Source organism: Amia ocellicauda, chromosome 10 (assembly GCF_036373705.1).
Source record: "Amia ocellicauda isolate fAmiCal2 chromosome 10, fAmiCal2.hap1, whole genome shotgun sequence".
Classification (NCBI taxonomy): Eukaryota; Metazoa; Chordata; class Actinopteri; order Amiiformes; family Amiidae; genus Amia; species Amia ocellicauda.
Genome location: NC_089859.1, coordinates 37397777 through 37416935, shown reverse-complemented (window position 1 = coordinate 37416935; position 19159 = coordinate 37397777). Strand labels below are relative to the sequence as shown.

Sequence of the window (19159 nt, the reverse complement as noted above, 5' to 3'; positions counted from 1 at the left end):
TCTTTTTACTGTCTGTTTCGACTCTTGCTTGACTTGTAGCGTGTGGGTATAATAAGAGTGCATTATAAATAAAACGTATTATATTATTATTATTAATAATAATAATAATAATAATGCAGTTTAGGAGGTAAAGAAACAGGCATAGCCTGCGAGACACACCTAGTGTACCTAGTGTTGTTTTAATGGATCCAATGTGCCATGTCCATGACGGACAAGTTTTCGAATGAAAGACTACAAATGACGTGTCAGATCCAGTGTGCAATGGCCTTTTTTTACCATGCGGAGCCATATGTGTTTTCTCTTCAGGTGCTTATGCATTATTGTTGTGCTCCCACGCCATGTGAGTTCAGCTTTGCACACTGAAATGTTAAATGCAAAGTGCTCCCATACTTTAGAAGACTTACATGACTGTGTGGTTGCAGCCTCTGCCATCTTTCAAGTTTTTTTGTTTTTTTCTGTCACTGCACCCCAGGTAGACCCAAGAATTAGTTGTTGCAGCCCTATTATTAATATTGCAGACATTCAGTGTACAATGTATCTACAAGCATATAAGTGTATATTACAATATAATATTGACTGTGCTTATATTTATTTAAATGGTCACCGTAAAAATTACAGACAAAATAAACATTTTTTGATTACTATAAAAGTTTAAGAAAGAGATCTATAGGTTTTCTTTATTTCAGACACAAAACAATTATTACTCCATTTATTAGCAGACACCCTTACCCAGGGTGACAATTGCTACATTAAATCACATTTATTTTTACCCATTTATACAGCTGGGCATTTCCTAGAACAATCTAGGTAAACTACCTTGCTCAAGGGTACAACAGTGCCTTTACCTGGGATTGAACCCACAAACCCTCCACTCCAGAGTCCAGAGCCTAACCACTACTCCACACTACAACCATAACACTATAACAGTAAACATTCTCAAGTGCAACAAATAGAGAGAATATAATATGTTTATGTGTATTTACCCTTGTTGGGGTCGTTACTGATAAAAAGTAATATATTATTTGTTATTCGTTCCTTGAGAAAAAATAATAATATTAGTTTAATTAAAATGAAGCATGTCAACTTAATCATTATATTACCCACTACATTCCTTCATTTTGCCCTGCAAAACAATGTGACTAATCTCCATAGTCTGCTAATACATTTTTTTAATGTATTCCAAACAAATAAACTGTAAATTAAGGCCGTGGGTTACCTTAGTTTGTGTCAGCAGCTGCGCATGAATCCGTGAGGGCGATATCTTACTTCTACTCAAGTTAACCGGGGACTTAATTACAAAGGCTCAGCAATAATAGAAAACAAATTAATCTGCCAGCAGTATGCTCTAACCTGTGTAACAAACAGAACAGTAAATACAAATGAAGTGTAAGAACAGTAGGGATCGTTGCACACTCAAATGTATGTTTTGCATGGAATGGACTGCTACATAGGCTATTAAGGCCGTTGTGTCCAACAAAGCGTTTTCCGCTAAACCAACACTGTAAAATCAAACTAAATATTGAAATTTGCAAACTTCAATATAACAGTTCTCAAAACTAACAGCACTTAATCATCAGGGGTGCCTGCAGATAAGGTTGAATGGGGTGGCCAAAGAGGGGCCAGTGATTTTTTTGGGGTGGCACATCGTGAAAGAAACTACATTTCTACATCTAACAGTAGTATAAATATGCTCCCTGCCCAAAGCCAGATAAATATAACACATCTTGAAAGAAAGAGGCTTAATAGTATATCAATTTAACTTAAATGTTTTTATTTTATGTTTGACTAAAAGTGCAATACTTGGTAAATGTATTTTCCAAACAGTGTGTGCTTTAAAGAAAATCCAGTCTATTAGAAAACAATGAGAGTGGTATGCTGTATTGCAAATAACTAAAAACAAGTAAAAAAAAATACCATTTATAACTAAATCATGTTAAGATGACAATTCTCTGCATACATTAAAGCTAAAGCTATTATTGCCCAATTCGGAGTGGCTAACAGAAGGCTTGGAATAGTTTTATCCTTTGGTTACCATGACTCTTGGCAAAGTGATCAACAAAATCATCCATATAAAGAATTTTAGCCCTTGTTGACAGCAAGATTGCATCAGCCATAGAAGATCTCAGGTAATTTTTGATAAGCTTGAGTGTTGAAAAACTGCATTCACAAGCTGCAGTACAAACTGGGATAGAGACTGCAATTTTACACAACTTAAAGAGTTAATTAAACACTTCTTTGAATTGTTCAATAAACACAGCAACATCAACTATACATCCTGGCTTTGGCATTCCATTTTTGATTTTCTTGTTCATTATTCTATTGAACTGGTGTATCTCATGCTCTAGGTCTTCCAGATATATCTCAGCAAATAAGCGGGTAAAATTCAGAGATGCTGTGGTACGCTCAAAGATTCGGCGCTGCACCGCGGCTCTTCTATGGTTCCGCTTTAGAAATTAAATTGTATCCGTACGTCTGTCCGTCTTTAATGTTGTAACTCTATTAGCATATGGTAATGACATGGTAATTGTAAACATGAGATGCAGATGTATTCCAGGGCTTACATTAAACATGAACATAAGAATCGAATTTGAATTTCCTGAAATTCAACTGTATATACTTATATTTGCACTATATTTGCCCTAATGCTTTGATAATGTGATTGGACTATTGCTAATAATACTATTAGCCTACCATGTAATTAAGAATTGTTTTTAAAAAGCATAGTGAACCATCACAGCTCCTATGCGATCATCTTTAAGTAAATATTTTGGTATTTCTGGCAGAAACCTCCACACACAACATAACTAAATGCACAGGTTTGTAACACTTAAAAAAAAAGTCATTTACATATCGTTCTTTTAAATTAAATACTTAAATTGGGATTAATTTATAAAACTTTAATCTCAATGATTTGCAGTGGAGCAATTTGCACATTGTTCTTTTACAGTGTAAATCTTTATTTTATTCTGTTTGTGTGTAATTGTTATTACATTTATTTTGTGTTTGTGTAGTTCTACTGTTTGACTGAACAATAAAACATAATTGGAATGTGAATTTGAAGAGTCTTCTATGGGCTCAAATTAGCGCCATAAGTAACAAAGTGAAAAAAATATATATTGTAAACAAAAAAAAGTTGAGAAAAAATAGATGTTGAGATCAAAAAAAAAATCGAAAGTAAAATGTATAGAATTGTAAACAAAAAGAAATACATCGAAAGCAAAAAAAACCAAACAAACTTGAAAGCAAACAATGTTAGATCGAGAGCAAAACTCGCCTGCAGCCCCTGTCTTTGCTTGCGATGCTGCAATCTTTGCTTTCGCCACCAATTTCTTTGCTTTCGATTGATTTATTTTTTTCGTTTACAAGTTTTGGGGCTGTTTTGCCATGAGGGCAGGATTTACAGGGAGGCGTGGATCATAAGTCACCATTGGTCCAGCTGGTTTGAGTGATGGTTCTTCGTAACCCAATCAGTGAGCAGGGTGGGCTGGTCTGACAGTCACCACTCTGCAACACATCTGACTTCACCACTGACTGACTCATAGACTGAGTGGAGCAACTACATGGCTTAGGAATTTAATGATAAACAAAGCATGCTTTTAATAAAAGTTGTGGACAATCGCTTTCTACATATTACATGTGTTTATTTTATACAGCCTTTATTCTCATCTTTGCATTTGCGTCTTGATGATGTGAGCTCCATCAGTCTGGCGCTGTGTTATCTGAGGAGCTGAAATAAAGTGCTCCTGCAGGTTACATTAATATGAAAATGATATTAAACATGTTACTGTGCACGTAGCAGGTGAATCCTGTGTTTTGTTTCAGTGCTGTATGTATGGGCTCAAATGGCGGTGGGATCCAGTGATTGTCCAGCTTTTGACTGCAGGTCTATACACACACAGGATATTTAAGGAGCTGCTGAACTGTTGCTGCTGTTGAAACCGAGACAATCAATTCCCATCCCACACAGAGATCACCCAGTCCAGCTCACCCTGCTCACTGATTGGGTTAGAAAGAACCGTCACTCAATCCTACTGGACCAATGTAAATCCCGCCCTCATGGCAAAACAGCGCCAAAACTCGTAAATGAAAAAAAAAATATCAAAAGCAAAGAAACTGGCGGCGAAAGCAAAGATTGCAGCATCGCAAGCAAAGACAGGGGCTGCAGGCGAGTTTTGCTCTCGATTTAACATTATTTGCTTTCAAGGTTTTTTTTTTTGCTTCCAATGTAATTTTTTTGTTTACAATTCTATACATTTTGCTTTCAATTTTTTTTTTTTGATCTCAACATAAATTTTTTCTCAACTTTTTTAATTTTGTTTACAATATATATATTTTTGAATTCATTACTTATGGCGCTAATTTGAGTCCATAATCTTCCTATTTCTAAAAGAGTTTCAGAACAAACCCAGCACAGCCCTAGCTGGTGAAAACCTTTAATTTAACTATCTGCCTAATAAAACATTTTCTTAAAACTAATTCAAGGTATTAATAAAATTTGAAATGATAAATAATTAGTAACATTTCAGCATCATGCTTTACATACAATATTTTGCTACGTTTGTAAGAATATACAAAGAGTATTTGTTTTGTTTATTTTGCTGTTTTTGTATTTATAGTTGTGTCTAGTTGTTTGTGTCTAGCCATAACAGTGTGAATACCGAAATCCATTCTTAATTTTTCCTACAAACACATGTTTTCCATTTTGCTGTAGTCTGATACGTTCAACACATTTGTGTGCAGTTAATGGTGCAGTCTTCTTCCATTTACATTTATGAGTTGTTAAATAGCACAATAACTTGAACTCCAGGATCTCCATGTAAGTACCCAGTAGACCATTTATCACAAACTCAAATTTTCCTTTTTCAGGTAGCACACAACTAGTCACTAGTGAACAATTAAATTCCTTAGATATCTACAGTCTGTAAGCATTCCACTGGGTCATAAGCACTCAACACAATCATGTAGGCATGTATCTCTGCTTTATCCATATACTTTAAATTAGATTGCTTGCAGTATTTTGTTTAAGGTTTCTTTTCCCTGACTCCAAAATACAGAAAACATAGCAAAGAGTCTGAAACTGAAAAATCTTTCTTCTAAATAAAAATATATAACTAAACGATCCATTAGATCCTTTAAACTTTATGACTGATGTAAAAAATCATTGACATCTATTGATAGGAATGCATAATTTAATATAAATTATTCCTCCAGATAGCAGGACTACTCTGCAAAACCCTTTTTCCCCACAGAATCTAAAAAGTTATTAAACCCATTTACAATAAGATGTTGTGCTTCCTTTAAAGTAACTTTAAATTGTATATAGGTTGTGTTCACCCAACCCATTAGTGTAATTAAGACTTTGACTAAATTCTTCCACAAATGCTATAAAATCCCCCACACTTTAAAACCATTTCATTACTGTAAAATCTCTTCACCAGCAGCACAAGGGATGGGCCTGTAATTAAACACTTACTGGAAGAAAGACAGACAGTTTAGCCCTTGTCTTGAAAAAGAGTGTTAGATTCTATGAGGAAATAAAATAATGCAAATGATTAGGTGATGTGTGTACAGTTTGTGATAAACCACTGCCGAAGGGCACAGAAACTGAATAGAGTCACCATACAAACTTGCCCTTGTAAACTAGGCATAGTGTTTAGCATCTGTCCCCCTTTTGTTTCTATTAAAACATGCAAAGCTTTTTGTCTGCATCATTCCAGTGAGACAACATGTGCCAAACTTACAAGTAGTTTTATTTTATTTAATTGGCCCATAAGTGAAAACTGATGTGTATATGGCTGCTCTTTAAACACAATCCTGATCAGAGATGGACTCATTTCCAATTTGTTTCTGGAATTGTTTTACAGAGTTAAAGAACAAGAAGTGGAATTGACTAGACTGAACTGGGGTGGAACTGAAGAAAATGAACTGACCCTCACTCTGGTCCCAATACTAAAAACCTAAAAAGATTACAAATAAAATATTTTGGGAAATGTGTGAACTGCAAAACATCTACACAATCCTGTATCCCCAGTTATAATTTAACATGTTAGAGCTGTCTAAAGTCTGAGTAATTTATTTTTATATTTCTTATATGCCTTTATCCAGGATGTGAAAATATCACATTATTTTCAGTTACCTGAAAATAAACACAAAAAAAGTGTTATTGTTTATGTGGGTGTTAATTAATACCAGCAAACTGTTTTAAAAAATACCATAAAGATTTAGCTCACATGCATAGGCTACATCTGAATTTAATAATTAAGAAACAAAATAATGAAAGTAGCAGTGCATACGCATCATCAATTAAAATAAAACACTTAAACTTTGAACCCAGCTCCTACTCACCCACCCATAAACTCCATTATCTCTCTAAAGTTAATTTTCGCCTTTATGTGCCATGACAACTAGCCTGCTCTCAGGGGACAAGGGTACTGACAAGACTTTATTGTGAAGTGATGAATCAGAAGTCTGCCGCCTACTTAATCCCACCCTCTTAGTGTGAATCAGCAAAGGCCGGAGAATCGCACACAACAGGTCCTCCATTCACCCAAGGAACTTTAATAGTTTTTCATGTGGTTCTTGCCTAACTAGGTCATCTGATTGAATCACTATGCTAGCCAGGTCTGGCTCCAGCCCCTTTAGAAGAGGTCAGTGTGAAATGTCAGTCACTGCATGTGAACGTATGATGTGTGTCTGTGTGTGAGGGTGACCCCTTCCTCTCCAGTGAGTGTCTCCCCCACCCATTTCCTGCACTCAGCATTGCGTTATATGCTACTCCCAAGTCTTTTCTTGTTTTATTTTCATTCTTAACAAAAAGCTTTCTGAAAGACACGGGGGGGGGGGGGAGTTCTGAGAATACACATGAACTCTTTCAGTTCTGAGAAGCTTCACCTCTGTGAAGTAAACAGGATATCATCTGTTGATAGGAGTTGCCTGCTCTCTAAACGTAGTTATACTGTGTGTGTTCTGTGATACATTTATAAGCAGAGACCAGAAATCTGGTAGCTGTTTATCAGTCAGCATGGATCACTTTCATTACATTTTTCACACATAGGTAAATTCTAAATTAATCTCTAAACTCTTTGGGTTATTTTCAAAATTGTACAGGGGAAAAAAACAAATAAACTGAAACTCACATTATTACTGGATTATAGTACAAGCACAGACTGATGAAAACCAGTAGGAAAACACGAGTTAATCAGTTTCAATCACGTTGCTAACTTATTAATGCAATATTGCATGACAAAATAGGATAAAATACATTAATTCCAAGTCTCTCTAATTAGCATCAGTGTGGTGCTAATAATAATACAATTTTTTTTTTTTAGAAAATTGACACTATTTTAAAAAGAGAATCAAGAGCTTAAACATGAAATTAATACCATTTAAATCTCAGAAAAATATACTTTATACCAGTTCATAAAAGCCTTTAGTTAAGGCCAACCTTTCAGAGTTACATAATCAGCAGAGCAGTGTTAATTTTGGCAGCTTTTTTAGATTTAGTTTTTTTTTTAATCTAAAATGCTTTTTAGTCACATTTTAGTAATTTAATCTTTCACTAGTTTTAGTTAATATTAGTCAAAGAAAACTCCTGCCATTTTTGTCTAGCATTAATCAAAGTCATTTTTGTTACATTTTAGTCCATGTATAATTTATGCATTATATCTGATGTCAGATGTTTACATCAGTTAGTTGATGGATGCAAAACATAAACATATTGATAGACTGTTAATCTGAAATGTATTTGATATCAAGTCATAAACAACTATTGTGAACTTTACGATCACTTTTCAATTACTGTAATTCAAGTTCATATACGATCAACAATTAATAATAATAATAATAATGTGAACAAATTAAATCAAGAAACTTAATTTATATTTGGGTAGTAAAAACCGTACCAATGTATAACCATAAAGATACATTATTTTCAAAAGCGACCCCTAACCAAACCAAGTTTGAATGCACAGAACTTACTTTGAACTTGTTGCACAGTTTTATAGTCCTTTTCAAGGTGGATCTAATACAGTTGTAATGTAAAGTCTTAAACACGTCTTTGTACAAAGTGACAACATAATAGATTAGGACACTGGAGTGGGTCCCATTAAAGTATGCCAAGTCAAGACATCGTATATACACTCACAGATGCACAAATGAAACAATAGCTTTATTATGCAGAACTATGCAATGTTGTGAGGTATTCTTGTTCCCAGCTGTCACAAGTTTCCTCTTGTTTGACAACTGTAGCAGTTAGTTATGGATAAACACATTATATATAATCTGAGCAAAGACTAATAATCCTAAAAGGAATACACACAAATTGTGATAGGAATTATGTTGCTTCTTTAAATACCACAGATACATAATGCCTTTTTTATAATATTATTATTATCAGTTTTAATGAGCTGCCCACAGTCTAAAAGAACTGCAGGAATGCACCCTTATCTACAGTATTCACAATGGGAAAAAGGTAACTACAAACTGATTTACAAGCCAGGAAATGTGAACACCTACATAGAAATTACATCTAACACAACAGGAATGTCTTGGTCCACAATGAACACCACCACAAAGTTCTAGTACATTACTTAAATCTTAATGAATGTAGTGTTAGTGGGTTGTGGGTTCAATCCCTGGTGAAGGACACTATTATTGTACTCTTGAGCAAGGTACTTGGTATTTAGCTGTCTAAATGGATGATTGTATGTAAAAAATAATGTAATATATTATAACAATTGTAAGTCAACCTGGATAAGGGTGTCTGCTAAGAAATGTAATAATTTCTGGAGAATTTAAAAGTAATACAAATAATTGCAAGAAAAAGGGCCCTGCATATACCTTAAATATGGACAATGTATATATATTTAAAAAATGTTGATTATGATAATAATCCTAGATGTTTTTAACCATATAAACAACATGCATGTAAGTCAACTCCAACAAAAAAAATTACTGGGAGCCCATGGCAGTTTAATTTGTTTTGTCATACATGACAAAAAAGGTTTGATCTTGGTATTAATTGCTATTAGGACAAAAATCACCAGCTAATTCGACAGGAGAAAATGATCATCATGGAATGTTAGTGTCTGTTCTCATATAGGGCTTCCTAGTGCTCTGGTGTTCAGGCATGTTAATTGGCAATATCCCATTATTTTTTCCACAGTTTTTGTTTGTTTGTCTGCTTAGATTATATTTATCAATTAACAAAATGCAAAGTGAGTGAACAGAAGAAAAATCGACATCAAATTCATATTGGGTGTGACTGCCCTTTGCCTTCAAAACAGCATCAATTCTTCTAGGTACACTTGCACAAAGTCAGGGATTTTGTAGGCATTATAGTCAGGTGTATGTTAAACATTTATACCAAACAGGTGCTAATGATCATCAATTCAATATGTAGGTTGAAACACAATCATTAACTGAAACAGAAACAGCTGTCTAGAGGAATAAAACTGGGTGAGAAACAGCCAAACTCAGCTAACAAGGTGAGGTTACTGAAGACAGTTTATTGTCAAAAGTCATACACCATGGCAAGACTGAGCACAGCAACAAGACACAAGGTCTCTCCCAGGCGCAGAAATTTCAAGGCAGACAGGGGTTTCTGATGTGCTGTCCAAGGTCTTTTGAAGAAGCACAATGAAACGGGCAACGTTGAGGACCGTAGATGCAGTGGTTGGCCAAGGAAACTTACTACAACAGATGAAAGACATATCATGCTTACTTCCCTTCACAATCGTAAGATGTCTAGCAGTGCCATCAGCTCAGAATTGGCAGAACACAGTGGGACCCTGGTACACACATCTATTGTCCGGAGAAGTCTGTTCAGAAGTGGCCTTCATGGAAGACTTGCGGCCAAAATGTCATACCTAGGAAACTAGGCCAAGTGACTCAACTATGCACGAAAACACAGGAACTAGGGTGCAGAAAAATGGCAGCAGGTGCTCTGGACTGATGAGTCAAAATTTGAAATATTTTGCTGTAGCAGAAGGCAGTTTGTTTGCCAAAGGGCTGGAGAGTGGTACACAAATGAGTGTCTGCAGGCAACAGTGAAGCATGGTGGAATTTCCTTACAAGTTTGGGGCTGCATTTCTGCAAATGGAGTTGGGCATTTGGTCAGAATTAATGGTCTCCTCAATGCTGAGAAGTACAGGCAGATACTTATCCATCATCAATACCATCAGGGAGGCATCTGATTGGCTCCAAATTTATTCTGCAGCATGAGAACAACCCCAAACATACAAGCGAAAGTCATTAAGAACTATCTTCAGCGTAAAGAAGAACAAGGAGTCCTGGAAGTAATAGTATGGCCCCCACAGAGCCGTGACCTCAACATCATCGAGTCTGTCTGGGATTACATGAAGAAGAGAAGCTACTGAGGCTGCCAAAATTCACAGAAGAACTGTGGTTAGTCCTCCAAGATGTTTGGGGCAGCCTACCTGCCGAGTTCCTTCAAAAACTATGTGCAAGTGTACCTTAGAAGAATTGATGCTGTTTTGAAGGCAAAGGGTGGTCACACCAAATATTGATTTGATGTAGATTGGTCTTCTGTTCACTCACTTTGCATTTTGTTAATGGATAAATATAATCTATAAACATACATTCTTACTTTACAGCATGTTTTCACACCTGCCTAAAACGTTTTCACAGTACTGTATATGTTAGAAACAAAGAAGGAAAAAAACATAGTTCTTATCTCCATTCACAACATGTTTTCATTCTGTAGAAATAGTAAAAAATGCACTCAGTGATAAAACATCAGTGATACCAAGAGTGGAAGCAAGTCCAAACGGCTACAAAGGAAAATATGCAACCTGAATGCTGTTCTTTATTCTCCCTGTGATTTTTAACATAAAATGCTTGATTTCAGGCCAGCTATAGGTAAATGCGCTTTTTGCATGCTCCTCTGAATATCAAGTGTTCTCACAATCGCCCCCCATAGTGCTCTGAACACAAGTGTTTGTCAGTACTGCCACCCTATCTGAAGCTTTAGGACAAACCTGCTTAGAGAAAGTCCATCAAAAACATGTATTTCTCATACTACTGCCCCATCTTTCTTTCTTTGCTAGTACATTTGGAGGTGTGCCTAGAAACACAATATAAAAAAGCAACAATCCCATCCCAGTTTGTCTGGTTCACCTAATCATGCAGCCCTGTAGTAGGCTATTTCAGTATTGGTTACTTAAGTATCACAAGAATTAAGGGGAGGGGGGTCAAAACAAAAGCTAAACTAACCTAAAAATGTTTGACGAATGATCCTGAGGTGCCACAGCAAGTGAATTACAAGCATTCAGAAAATGCATGACTATTTTTAAATATCAGAAACACTTTTCCCCCTCTTCCCTAGAATAATTAACAGGAGTAACATGAAATCTGTACAAAACACCTTTCAAGTCATGAATACATTGTCTCTTTTGCTTTATTCCTTAAATGAATACCTGTAATATAAGAAAATGTCTCTGATCAATCAGTTTGATAACCTTGCCATCTTATCCTGTAATTTTCAGAAACTAGACAATTTGTCCTGACTTGCACCTGTTAAACCATCGGCCCCTTGATGTCAGGTTCTGAAGTTATTTCAGATAGTATTCTGAATACAATTTACAACCTAAAGCAGCTATATTCCAGCCAAGACACCCTACCATCAATTAAGAGTGTGTTCATGCCTGGATTCATGAGGAGTGATAGGATTACGTAAGAGGAAAGCAGTGGTGTAGAAAGATCATTTATATTCCTCTGCAGCAGGGAAAACTACACTTCATGGTACACATACCCGAGTTGGACCTCAGTAACCTTATCACTCTCTTATTTGACATTTTAAGTTTGGTGAGATTTGCTTATAAATATATACGCCTCACAGGCTTAACGTGATGGCAGGTGAAATGTAGGTGTAGTGTAGGTGAAATCTGAACCCAGGCAACAAGGAGGAGAAATACCTATTATTATTATTTATTATTTTTATTTCTTGGCAGACGCCCTTATCCAGGGCGACTTACAACATAAGTGCAACATAAGTGCAATTATAAAAACTAAGCCTGACAGTGCCAATCACTGAGCAAGTAACATTTAAGGTGACATCTTTCACACTTCCCATTTGTTTAATATCGGCAAAAAAATGTTATGTATGTTCCACTGAAGTGGAGCTACCTACAAGCCATTAATAAATATGACAAATGCAACGTTATCGAAAAGCAAGACACATTTTTTAAAGCCACATACATTTTGTATGCTGTGTCAAATATTTAACAAAATATTGTTCAGTCAGTCTCAGAATTAATTGTCTGGTTCATAGAAATCATTAAATGCTGCTAGAGGAAGAAGTGTGTTAACTACTATGGAAAGATATTCGTAACGTCACACTGAACTAGATTATTTTTCCATTGAACCTTTGCTTCCTCGTATGACTGAAAGAGTCTTTATCAAATACATAGTCGAATGAATGTATCTGGTTTTTTTAGCTTATTTGTTTTTTTAGTATACTGTATGGTTAAGCACTGCTATTAAATTGTTAATTTGACTTACTTTAGTGGAAGCTGACAATTAACTATTTACAATGTCCAAGGCTATTTTATGTAGTAATACCAATTAGGCAACATCGTAATGTTGAGTTATACTATTTAGAGGATAACATTTTGAATTAAACGTTTAATCAGTTGATGAGTTAATCTACTGTAATATATCAATGAATCACACAATGTGGATACAATTATCTGTAATTAATTCGTAGATTAAAAAAGCCTTAGATTAAATACATAAAAACATGAGAAAGCGAATGTCCAAAACTGTTGTCTTCTTGACATATACGTTTGGAAATATTGTGCACAAAGCTCTGATTTCTACAAGAATCTGGCCACAGTACCATAAACAACTTTCATTCTGTAAGGACTTGACAATTAATTAGTGAACACGCGAGTAAAAAAAAAAAAACACATATCAATCACCGTTTGTGTCCCTAGATAATCTGCACACACATTCCAAATTCACAAAATATACCTTATTGTTTATAAAATAATAATTATCATCATAATAAAATGACTTACTTTATACTTCATATTGTTTTAATCGCGTTCTGATTTGTCAATTGCATCCGCTTTAGTAATAATCACAGAGAAAGCATCCACGGAACTGATGTCGGTGTTCCTTACAGTTAAATAACCATGAGAGTTGCTTTTTTCCAGATCACAAACACAATTCCTGATACACTTCACACAGGTTCCTAGTATATTTGAGCCCTTAGATTTCTACAGCCCAGCATGACTGTTTAGCTCTTTTACATAATTCAACCACTATTGGTCAGGAAGCACTTACTCCCTCCTGTTGGAGGAAGTGCTTCTTTATTGTGACTCATTTAAAGTTGCAAGTAAGGTTTTCTCTCGTGATCTGCATTTTGTTTTAATGTTATTTAGGGAAATGTGGCTGAAAGGGCCATGTTGAGATTTGTCATACTTACCACAGCTCGTGTTTTCCGCTATAAGAATTATATGTATATTATTATATCGAATATATTATAGAAAAGTATTTGATCAATCAATGCATACTACCAGTGCTCACTCATTGCTGACATGCAAAAAGTATACAGAAACTGCGGACAACACAAAGCAGCATGGAAGCATGTATGCTTGGGATAACAAGAAGAGACATAAATATAAATGAATGGATCAGAGAACAAACCAAAATACATTTAATTACATAATTTAGTGAAAATATGAAAATGGCAATGGGCCAGACACCAGGCTGATGGTGATGGTGTTGTGATGGTGATGGTGATTTGCAAATTATATATATATATATATAATTTGCAAATTGTTAAGCATGGGAATCATAACATTTTGGTGCAGCCTTCTGATGCATTTAATTTTCTTATTTGAATATTGTAATGGGGGTTTCATGTCTTGCTACCAAGTTAAAAGTATATGTTACAAACCCCTACTGTATATTATTATTATTATTATTATTATTATTATTATTATTATTATTATTATTATTTATTTATTTATTTATTTATTAGCAAACTTACAAAATATAAGAGCAATACAAAGTGCAGTAATACAATACAGTTCAAAGCATAATGCAATTTACTAATTCCAATTTACACAAGTGTATAGGAAAATATACAGCACACAAAATATAAGTCCTACATCCTAGATTGTGCAGACAAGATGTGAAGTCATAGTTAAGAGCTAAGGGAAAGGGGGCATGGCGGAAATCAAAATAAACACTAGTAGTACTAGGAATGCAAAAGCAAGTATCAAAGTATCACAAAACATTGTATATGTGCAATTTTACAGGTGAGTGTAACTTATTAATAAACTAATTTCAAATGGTTAATATAAAATGTACCATGTATTCACTTTCTGCAGTAAATGATTAAGTCACATAAATATGGCTTAAAAAATCACTTTGTGACCATCTCCTTATTTTGGTCCTTTTGAAAACTATGCTTTAGGACATCCTCATGCATCAGTCATCCTCAAGTTCAAGTATCAAGCATCCCCCACTCAAGTCTCAGGTATTAAGATGGTTATACTCACCCCTCCCTCAGTCAATCGTCATTGCTCCGGCATCACTGCTCACTGCTCTTAATTTTTTTTACACACACAAAACGTTGACATAAAACGTTAGTTTCTTATGTATTGGTTTTAATAATGGCTTTGAACATGTGTAGCAGATCAAAAGGTTGTTCAATGAACATAACACATTTAATAACATAACACAGTTAAGATTTATTTATATGACAAAGAAACATTAAAAATAATATAATGTATTGGGGGTTCCAGTCATAGTGGGATTCAAACCCAGGTCTCCTGAGCCACAGTGCAGTGACCTTACCACATCACTAATGTTGGACCATTACATAAAAAAATAAATTAAAAGGAATGAGCACTGAGCACTGAGCAGTGAGGTGGTGGTGTGATGCTGGAGCAATGACATTTGACTGAGGGAGAGGTGAGTAATGATCTTGATACCGGAGACATGAGTAGGGGATGCTTAATACTTAACTCGAGGATAACTGAGGATGCCCTAAAATGGACACCGTATGCATGGATCCATCCTGCCATGTGTGAACAGTACAGGCTGGTGGTGGTGTAATGGTGTGGGGAATATTTTCTTGGCACACATTTGGCCCCTTAATGCCAATTGAGCATCATTTGAATGACATAGTGTACCTAAGCACTGTTGCTGACCATGTGCATCCCTTTATGGCCACAGCCTACCCGTTTTCAAATGGATACTTCTAGCACCATTTCACAAAGCACACATCATCTCAAGCTGGTTCCATAAACATGAAAGTTTACTCCAATGGCCTGCACAGTTCAGATATCAATCCATTAGAGCACCTTTGGGATGAGGTGGAACGGGAGGTTCACAGCATGAATGTCTGGCCAAAAAATCTGCAGGAACTGTGTGATGCTATGGAGTCAGCATGGACCAAAATCCCTAAGGAATGTTTCCAGCACCTTGTTCTGCAAAGAATTCGGGCTGTTATGAAGGCAAAAGGGGGTCCTAACTGGCACTAGATAGGTGTACCTAATAAAGTGGCCACTAAGTCATCATCCATATGAGTTCAAACTGAATGTAGGGTCCTTTCAAATGTTCGTTTCTCCCCCTCTGTAATGACACTGATGATTTCCTACTTGTGCAATTTATAAACAAAAAAGAAACTTCCTGTGAATAGCTGTTTGACACATTAACCAAATGTTGATGCTCTGCTAGTTTTACTTTGCTTAACCATGTAGAAGTTAGCTTTGACCACGTCCAAAAAATACTTTATAATAATTCTTTATTAGGGTCCAGAAATTGAAAATTCCAAGATGTGGCATTTCACCTTAAGCAACATCTCAAAGTGCTGTATAAAGTCAGATCACCATAGTATGTGAAAGTAAAGCAGAACAATACGATTAAGAATCAAGTGCAAACCAAAATGATGATAATAATAATGAAACAAATGCATAATTCAATAACAATAACAAGGCAAATCAAACAATAACAGTAATATGTAGCATTTTGTTTAGAAGACGAAACTGAAAGATTAAAGAATGTTAAAAATCAGTAATTCAGGAAACAGATATCACCTTGGCTGTCATGGTTTTCAGCCATCACCATCTCTCTCCACTAGAGGCCGCTGTCTCCCTGTCTTTCCTTTCCCCCTCATTGTTCTTTTCTCACCTGTCAATCACCTTATTAACATTCCGGTCTGCCTTGTGCTCTTGTTCTCTCTTCCTCTGTTTCCATTGGCTCTGCACCTTTCTTCCTGCTCCCTGTCTTAAACCCCTCACTGCCCTCATTCGTGGCAAAGTCTCATCAGCATAGTCTACGATTCCAAGCCGTCTCCTCGCTTCCTTGTCTCCCTTTGCCTGGCTTTCCTTTTACGATTCCGTCTCGCCTCTGCTAGTCTGTCTGCCTGATCCCACGACCATTGCTTGTTTCCTCGTCCACGTCTTTGCCTAGCCCCTTTGTCTTATCTGCCCACTCTACGTGAACTGCACCTGGGTCCTAACTCCCTAAGATCTGCTGTACTTCCCCTGAGAGACCATGACTTTGGCACACTGGTGGTTAAAGGCATGATATCAAAGGGATATCTTTCTAAATGAGGAAAGTCTTGTTTTCACAAGAAAAACAAGCTTTATCATTCAAAATCTATTAAGAATGTAGACTTTTGCAACTGTCAATTTAGCATTATATTTAATAGCAAAATATTTGCATCCTTTTGGATCAGGTTTTTACTAATAATTCCAATGGAGCCTGAGCCATAGTCAAAGCATTACAGCTAGCCCATCTGGATAAAATAAATAAGGACTTCTCTGTAACACCACTATTGTAGTTTAGCCATACCCATTTAAATGTGTTACTTAAAGCACAACATTTGTCATGACTGAAACTCAAATGTAAACACATTCAAAAAGAAAAGTTGATATTTCACATCAATATTATTATTATTATTATTATTATTATTATTATTATTATTATTATTATTATTATTATTATTATTATTATAAATAAAGTCATCATACATCTCACAAAAATGGTGCAGTGTTGCAGATAACAAAAAACAATGTAATACCCGAAATCCATCCCATGTTCACCTCTCCTTGGTGTGATTGCACTGAGCTTGTGCAGAATTAAGAAAAAAAAACTTAGCAAGGTATTAATACATGTGTTGAATGAAATGCTTGTAAATCTCCAAATCAAGTTAGATTTTAAAAGTAAAAAAATATATTAAAATAAATGTTTATAATCAAAAGACAAGCCAGAAGCCAATAAAAGAGAGGACACATCACAAACACTGGATTAGCAAACAAACACTGAAAGCACTAGAACATCTTCCAACTGTATGAACAATAAATTGAGGTCAAAGACATTTGAAATATGGATTTCAGAAGTTATTTAGGGAATGGCTTAAAGTGACCAAAGAAAAAACAACATCACTCTCTTCCTTTTTAGCCATGAGATCATAGGTTTCAATTCAGGGTTGTAATTTAGCAGATGGAGGTCAGCTTCCTCTAAACAGCAGTTTGACTTGAGCAGCAGTGTGCAGTAGAAGAAAGTGGTTAATTATCTGATTGCAGACCAGTGCAAAGCAAATATTGTTTATCAGAAGTAACTGTCTTTGAGTGACTGCTTAGTCAGTGAGAAACTACAAGCTAATAATATCTTTTGACATTTCTATAATAATAATCATCATAGTCATCATACAAATAATAGTAATATATTTCTGTGCACGATATTTAAAATGACTGTAAGATTTTTGCTCCAAAAAAAATGTTTTTTTTAATTATTATTATTATTATTATTATTATTATTATTATTATTATTATTGGTAGTAGTAGCATTTTGTTTTGTCCATGACTCGCTCACTGTTTCAATAATTACATAAATACATTTTGAATTTAATTACATAATGAGCACGTTTAAAATGGGTAATTATATAATTACCCTTCAATGAAGCCAGTTTGCAGAACAATGTTTATTTATTTTTTAAATCCACTGCCATTTTACATAAGATAACTAGAAACATGACAGAACCTGCAAGCGTAAAAATAATTATAACAATATATACTAATTAGATTTAAAGTAGTGAAAACTTACTCCAGCATGTTAAGGTATCTTGACTGAGAGAGGAAAAAAAAAAAACTCTTCCAATAGCCAACAGAGAGAGACTGGTTTCTAAGCTTCCTGCAGTAAGAATGTATACAGTACCCTCATATGTGTTAACCAATAACAGTCTGATTTCTTTCAACACTATGATGATGTTAGTATTCACTTGATCTGCACTCTAATGTGGATGCATAAATATGCTTAGTTTTCATTGTGCTTTTAGTAAGTAATATCTTCCACTCGTCTTAATTTACAATTTATTCACATCATGTTTTAAAAAGCAAGTAAAAAAAAATTAAAAGAAGGGAAAAGTTTGCTGCAGTGTAATTCTAATAATTACATTTACTTCAGTGAGGACAATAAACCCCTTCCTCCCTCTTGTGCAATCTTGTCATGTCATATTTCTTCCTAGTACTATTACAACAGTTAACTGCCAGAAAAGAGAGCAATTCATGCATAAGATCACATATTTAAATTAGAAACATTGTGATTAGCTTTCAGCAGCAGGCAGCTTATAAAAACTGAAAAAATAACTATCATAAAACATTACAAAATCAAAAACACCCCATAATCAATTAAGGACTATTAAACCTTTTAAATAACACTTGTCATTTATTCAATTTACAACCTGTATGTTCTTAGTTTAGACTGTTTAAGGACAAAAACATGCTTTTGTCGCCAAACTTGAGCAAAAGAGGTGTGTTCTCTTCTACATGTGTGTGCATGCATGTATTTCCAATGTCCAACAAGCACACCCAGTTTAAGAGATAATGAAACCCAGTGTACCCACACACCATTTATAGTAAATGGATTACCGGTTCATATGGTTCATCAGGTGTCGTCACACATACATTGAGTTAATTTCAATGTAAATCATGAGGTCTCTTTAATTTAATTACCCAATCCAGTGACATAAACTGATTTTCACAAAAGCTAGGGAAGGAGATAACCATTCCAACCACTGCTGTACGCTAACAAGATTTTCTTCAAAAAAACACCTGTGTAGGGTGCTATATAACTTTCCTGTCAACACAATTACAAGCTTCTCCATTTTCAGTGTCTCCCA

General features: G+C 35.2%; 1 protein-coding gene across 6 annotated transcripts in view; it reads right to left on the bottom strand.

Moving 5' to 3' along the window:
- Positions 1-18146, bottom strand: part of nedd9 (neural precursor cell expressed, developmentally down-regulated 9) — a 90835-nt gene extending 72689 nt beyond the window's left edge. For 3 of the 6 annotated variants that reach the window (XM_066716049.1, XM_066716044.1, XM_066716045.1), the window contains exon 1: positions 13038-13254. Coding sequence is in view for 1 of the 6 variants with exons in the window: in XM_066716045.1 (XP_066572142.1) it covers positions 13038-13049 (12 nt within the window). In the remaining 5 variants the exon portion in view is untranslated. Of the gene's footprint in view, positions 1-13037; positions 13255-14528; positions 14576-16164; positions 16435-18084 lie in introns of those variants that run through there. The other 3 variants (XM_066716046.1, XM_066716048.1, XM_066716047.1) reach the window with 3 other exon arrangements.
- Positions 18147-19159: the final 1013 nt, after the last annotated feature.